Genomic DNA, 6,228 nt, shown 5'->3' on the forward strand with positions numbered 1-6,228 from the left:
CGTGCCAGACCCCCATCCCGGCGTGCCGGACCCCCATCCCGGTGTGCCAAACCCCCATCCCGGTGTGCCAGACCCCCATCCCAGCGTGCCAGACCCCATCCCGGTGTGCCAGACCCTCATCCCGCTGTGCCAGACTCCCATCCTGGTGTGCCGGACCCCCCTCCTGGTGTGCCAGACCCCCATCCTGGCATGCTGGACCCCCATCTTGGTGTGCCAGACCTCCATCCCGGCATGCCGGACCCCCATCCCGGCGTGCTGGACCCCCGCCCTAGCCAAGCCGCTCACCTCCGGGCACCTAGCCCAGCAGGCAGGAGCCCCCCTCGCACGCCTCTCCCAGCTCCGAGCTCACCTGCGGAAGAGGGGATAGAGCCGAGGGGCAGCCCCGGGCGCGGGGGCTGGCCGCCGGCGCGGCGCGGGGGGGTGGGGGGCCCTGGCTTTACCTTGGCGGCGCAGTAGAGGGGGGGCGAGTTGGGGGGGCAGCAAGTGGAGGCGAAGTCGGCTCGCTGCTCCACCAGCTGCCCCAGCAGCTCGGGGCTGGCCCCTGGCATCGTCTGCACCAAGCTCTCCCGCAGCCTGCGGCGTGGGGTAACGGGGATAACGGGGATAAGTACCCACCCGGCGCTTTGGGGGACGGCAGCGGGAGCAGGGCTGGACGCCCTGCAAGGCACGTGTTACGTGCTTCCCCCTATTTCGCTGCTACTTAGGCTCAAAACGACCGGCTCCATTCGTGCACCCTCAAAATTTTGGCCAAATTTTGATTGCATCCATTGATCCAGTTTTGCCGGGGGGGAGCAAAGGCTTACCTCTTCTTGAAGTCAAGGAAAGTTAACTCGGTGTACTGCCCGCAGAGCTGGTTGGCCTTTTCCAGGAAGGGGGGCAGCTCTTCTCCCATCTGCCGGCGCTGGGTGGCAGAGGATGGCTGTAAGCCGGCTGGGAAAAGCTTCTGGGGGGGTTGGGGGGATGCAGGGCTGGGGGGAGAGCAGGGTGGGCCAGCAGAGCCGTCCCCGCCGCTCACCTTGCCGTCCAGGCAGGCGGAAGCGTCCTTGGCAGAGCAGCACTCCCCCCTGACTTTCTCGGAGGCATCGTACAGCTTGCCGAGGAAGGCGTCGGGGACGCTGGTGTGCCTCCGCGCCAGCTCAAACAGGTACCTGGGGCGGGGAAGACGAGCCGCCGTGCGAGTTTTTTATTACCGGCGCTGCTCCGCGTGGGATGGGGGCTGCTTTTGGCATCCGCGTGCAGCCCCTGGGGGCGATGCCCTCGAGGGCAGAGAGGATGCTCCCCCGGTTATCCTAACGACGCCCGGACCATTCGGCGAAGGGGAGAAGGAGCACCTCTGGGTGCTCACCTCACGGTGTGGCGAGCCCCCTCCTCGCCGCACAGCTGCTCGTTCGTCGGCTTCTGCGCCTCCGGCAGTTTGGGGGCGGGCGCCCGTGGCAAGGCCAGGATGCAGAAATAGTTTTGCATGAGGTTCTTCCCCTCGCAGCAGTCGGCGAACCTTTCGTCTCGGGCCGACAGCGCGCCGCAGGCTCTGGCCGTGTGCTCCGACAACTGCAGAGGGGGGAGCAGAGGGGCCGTGGGGCTCGGCACGCCGGCGAGGCTGCAGACCCCCTCACCGTGAGGGGGTTCGCTCCCTCGGCCCCTGCTGGGACTCGGGAGGTGGTTTTGGGGCGAGCTCCCGGCTGCCCTACCTTCTTCTGCATGCAGTCCTCGGCCACCGCGTCGCAGCACTGGGAAAACACCTCGGCAGCGTCTTCTGCCAGGGGGAAAAGGTCCTCGAAGGAAGCGCCGGGCATCTTCTGAGCAAGCGAGGCGAGGTAGCTGGGCAGGCGCAAGGCGTACGAGGGGCTTAGGGAGCTCGGCTCCCCCTTGCCCCGCGAGCGGCTCCAAGCCGGGCTTTCGCCTCGCGGAGGCGCGGGAGGGAGATGACAGGGAGCCAGGGGGCTCGCCCTGTGCCTCCGCCACGCACAGAGCGCTTCCGCGGGATGCTACAGCGTGCGTGTTTTTACATCTTAATTAAAATTTGTCGTGGCGAACGCTGCCCGCCAACAGGATCCGCAGCTCGAAATAGGCACGGGCTCCCAGCCTGACCCGCGTTCAAGGAGAGACAAAGGCCGTTCCCCCCCGTTACCTGAAGGTGACTTTGTCCTTCCCGTACGCCGTGAAGCGGGAGCATACCCGGTTTGACATCAGGGTGAGGAGGGAGAGGGTTTTCCTCTCCAGTTTCTGCCACAAAAAGAAGATGGAGGTGTGCTCCGAGGGAAGCGCGAGCCTCTCCCAGCCGCCTCTCCTCGGGCCGTCGGCGCGGCGCCCGCCCGGCCGACCGGGGAGCAGGGACGGGGACGAGCCCGGCGGTCCGAAGGGCCTCACCTCCTTCAGGAAGCAGACGGTGGGCACGGGGGAGATGCAGCAGGTGGAGACCATGGAGAGGAAGGTCCTGGTGGAGGCCAGGAGCACGGGCAGGGGGGCCTGGCCGTAGCTGCTGGCGTAATCGTGCAGAAACCTGCGGCAGAGGCGGGCTGAGGAGAGCCGGCACCCCAGGATCGGGTGCTCGGGTGCAGGAGATGTGGGGTCTTGGGGGCGTTAGGGCTGTCCAGGGACGGGAGCCCTCTCCAGGAGCCACCCCGTGCTGCCGGCTGATTGCAGCAAGCCATCGAGTGGGCTGGCGGCCCCTCTCCAGCCACTCGTGCGGGCGGCGGCATCCCTCATCCCTTTGGTAAAATCCTGTTCCGGGGGCCCGTGCAAGTGCAGGACGCCCCGGCCTTTTACTCCGATGCACTGGTAGCCCCACAGCCACCAAGAGCGATGACAGAGGGGCGAGGCCGGGAGAGGTTTGCTTGGTGGGCGCCCGGAGGTCGGCCGGTGCCAGCACGCACCTGGGCTCAGCCGGCCGTTATCGGCGAGACCGAGTGCCGTCCCCAGCCCGGCTTACCTGTCCGCGAAGTCCTTGGGGTCCTTCTCGAAGGCCTGGCAGAGCTCTTCGTCGGAGGGCTGGAGGTAGCGGGGCAGCTGCTGGGGCGGGTGCCGCAGGGCGGCCAGGCACAGCTTCTGCTCCAGCCCCTCCTGGGCGCAGCAGCCGGCCGTGCCGGCGTGCGCCGGGAAGGGCGAGCCCCCGCTGCAGGACTTGGCCGACAGAGCTGAGGACTGCGGGAGGGAGAGGAGGTTACGTGCCGGGGGTCATCCCATCCCGTCCCCCCGCCCCTGGTTTCGGGGTCCGTCGCCTGGTTTCGGTCAGCCTCACCCCGGCATCGTAGCAGGAGGGGTCGGCACCTTGGGCGCAGCAGGTTTCGGCCAGGGAGAGGAGTTCCCGGACGAGGTGGGTGATCTCCTCGAAGGTGGCGTTGGAGAATTTCCTGCTGTTGGCGATAATGGTCCTGGGAGCAGGGAGCAAGGGGAGGATGAGCTGCCGGCGCGTTTCTCTCGCTTAGAAACTCACATTGCAGCGTCATTCTGCCAAAACGGGGTTTAACGCTGTCAGCTGGAGAGGAGCAGTGGCACCGCACGAAATGGCAGCGTATTCCTTGGAAAACAGCCGGGCAAGACCCGGAGCGGGCCTCAGGCTGGGAGCTGCCCTTTCCAGGGGATCCTGTGCCAGCTCTCAGAATTCCTAATTATTTAGGCACCTACTTGGTTTTGAGGGGCTCAACAACGAAGCAAATTTTTCTCCTGCTAAGAGCAATCAGAGTCCTCATTTGCAGGGAGTGAATAACTCTTCCCCTCTTTAAGATAGTTTTTATTTAATTGGTTTTGGTCTCGGCTTAGGTGCTGAGCGTCCTGGGAGGACAAATACGGCAGCAGGTACCTACAGGGTTCGGAAGTCCTCCTTCCCCAGGGTCTTGAACTCCTGGCAGACCTTGTCCCGGACATAATCTTTACCTGTAAGTGCAGAAAAAGGACAATTTGCGAGCGGGATTCGTGCCTCGGCTCGCTCGGGTGCAGCCTGGCTGGTGGCTGGGGAGCCAGGACCCGGCGAGCCTGCATCTGCTGGGGCTGGGGTTTGGGAAAATGCCGCCTTCGCTTTCCCCTGCAACGGGTACCGGCTCCTGCGCCCTTCTCTTTGGGTGGCAACAGAGCTCGTTTCCAGCAGCCTTTCTCCTTGCGGAAAAAAAAAAAAACCCAAAGCAGCATGGCTCTGCTTAATGGAGTCTGCTATGGAAAATAACTCGGGCCTTTTGCTTTTTGCCGGGGAAAATGATCCTTTGGGGAACAGCCTGTTCCCACCTGACCCCCTATTTTGCTCTCGCTTTCCGCTTCCCTCCCCGGCGTGGGAATGAGGGACGCCGCGCCGCCACAAAACGCGGTCCAAAGGCTGCGGGGCTCTTGCTTTATTCACTTGAGGATTGCTGTTTTTTCAGGCACTTGCTTCTTTTCTCAAGTCAGACTTGGTGGTAGTCCCTGGGGAGATGCCGGCACGGTGCCGCAGGCCGGCAAAGGCCGCGGCTGTGCGGCCGGTCTCGGCCAAGCGCCGCTGGCACCCAGGCTGCTGCTCCGGCTCTGCAGCCCAAGCAAGAAAACCAAACAGCTGTAGGTGAAACATGCGGCGCGTTCACCCCTTTTGTCCAAACGGACCTCTCCGTGCGTTTGAAAAGCGTGGCGGTGGGTTTTCTGCCAGGGTTTGGAGACCGTAAGGGCTGGGGGCCCTGGAGACAGGACCACGGAGGTCAGGAGCACCCAGCAGTGAAGACATCCCCGGCCACTCGCTCACCCCTGGAAAAACGCTATCGATTTTTGCTACAAACCGCATCGGTTAGACTTTGGTATCGGCAGGGTAAATACTGATACCAGTATTTACTGGTATTACAGCGCGGAGCGGGGTCATCTCCCCAAAACCGAGGGGTTATGTGCCGTCACACTGAAGGTCACGTCGCTTCGGTGGGAAGGAAAGGGTGAGGGGACTCGTGCAAGGCCGGTAGCACCGGGGAAAAAAGGGGAAGCCGCGGTAAAAGGCAATTCTCTTTCCTTGCAGGAACGGCGGCTGTCGGTCCTGCTGTAAGCGCCAACTTGTTGCATTTCTTTCCATTTTCATAAAGCAGTATGGGAGAAGTCAGTTTCGAGGGGGTTTTTGGCAGGCGGACGATTGCCTGGGGAGCTGCGAAGGCAGCAAGGGGTGGCACGGAGCACCGTTTCCATCCGAGGGGTGGGTTTTACGGTGAAACGGTGCTTGTGAAGGGGGTCAGAAAATCTCATTTTCCCTTGCAAAGGGAAGAAGCCGGGCCCTGCGACACTGTCCTCTCCTCCTCCCTCCGCCCCCGACCCCAGCCCAGCCCCTTCCCCTCCCAGCTCCTCCAGCATCACCCCAAAGGGGCGTCCCGGGTACCGAAACATCATCCCACGCCTTCCCTTTCCTCTCTCTGACTCCTGCCCAGCGGTTTGGCAGGGGGCTGGGGAGAGGGGAGGGCACCGAAAACCGCCGGAGCTGACGGACCCCAGCCTCATCCCCCTCATCCCCGGGGGAAAGAAAAGCCCCAGGCGCGTGATAAATGCCCTTACCTCGGTGCTCGGCACGCGCGGTGGCCAAAAGCAGCAGCAGGGCGAGAGCTGCCCTCATGTCGGGGCTGGTTTCCCTCCTCCTGCCAAAAAGCGGCACTGGGAAACCCGTCCCGGCGTTTATATGGAGGCAGTGCCAATTGCCGGGTGAATGATTAATCCCGGCGGCGGGGCAGAGGGCGAGCATCCTTGGCCTGCCTGCCATAGCCTGGGTGCCAGCACCTCCAAAATCAGACCGATTTTAATCATTAACTCGGCAAAAGGGGGATGCGTTGCTGCGGGACCTCGGGCAGGGTCTTCCTGCCCGTGATGGACGACGGGCGCAACACGAACGACAAGAGATGTGCCGGGGAAAGCGTCCCGCGAGTGCAAAGCCGTGCACGGTCAGGCCGATAAATGGTCCTCCCAGCCCCGTGCGAGGAAGGAGCCGGCGCTTTTGGCGTGCAAGCACCCCAAACTCTCCCGGGGCGGTGCTTCGGTGGGGACATCTGCTCCGCGAGGCGACGGTGGCCCGACACGGTGCCCTGCTCTGCCGTGACCCTGCTGCACCGGCGCTGGGTCAGGGTGACTCCCACCCCAAACGCCCGGTGGCCGGCGTCGCGCCCCCGCGTGCCCGAAGGTTCGCTTTCTGCGAGCGCGCGTGGCTTTTTCCCCTCCTCGGGCTGGCAGCGGAGCCCCCGGGAGCTGCGGCGGAAGGGCGGCGGGTGCTGTACGTGGTGCCCGGGCTCGGGGAAAGAGGGACCG

At 64.1% G+C, this 6,228-nt stretch overlaps 1 protein-coding gene across 1 annotated transcript; it reads right to left on the reverse strand.

Annotated features, from left to right (window-relative positions):
• Window positions 1-295: 295 nt before the first annotated feature.
• Window positions 296-5,545, reverse strand: GC (GC vitamin D binding protein). The gene is made up of 12 exons (XM_075500528.1): window positions 5,488-5,545; window positions 3,804-3,873; window positions 3,239-3,371; window positions 2,930-3,141; window positions 2,368-2,500; window positions 2,129-2,223; window positions 1,689-1,818; window positions 1,346-1,548; window positions 1,016-1,148; window positions 804-901; window positions 441-573; window positions 296-349 (listed from the first exon to the last, which is right to left on the reverse strand). Exons 1-12 carry the CDS (start codon window positions 5,543-5,545, stop codon window positions 296-298), a joined length of 1,452 nt encoding a protein of 483 aa, XP_075356643.1.
• Window positions 5,546-6,228: the final 683 nt, after the last annotated feature.

The sequence above is a fragment of the Mycteria americana genome, chromosome 4, assembly GCF_035582795.1.
Source record: "Mycteria americana isolate JAX WOST 10 ecotype Jacksonville Zoo and Gardens chromosome 4, USCA_MyAme_1.0, whole genome shotgun sequence".
Classification (NCBI taxonomy): domain Eukaryota; kingdom Metazoa; phylum Chordata; class Aves; order Ciconiiformes; family Ciconiidae; genus Mycteria; species Mycteria americana.

Bases quoted from the DNA above. Each gene is read 5' to 3' on its own strand.
- GC (XM_075500528.1), bottom strand. From the start codon at position 5,545: ATGAGGGCAGCTCTCGCCCTGCTGCTGCTTTTGGCCACCGCGCGTGCC. The intron at 1,819-2,128 runs GTAACGGGGGGG...GCGCCTGCCCAG, and splicing joins AAGGACAAAGTCACCTTCAG to CTACCTCGCCTCGCTTGCTC. The intron at 574-803 runs GTAAGCCTTTGC...CCCACGCCGCAG, and splicing joins TTCCTTGACTTCAAGAAGAG to GCTGCGGGAGAGCTTGGTGC.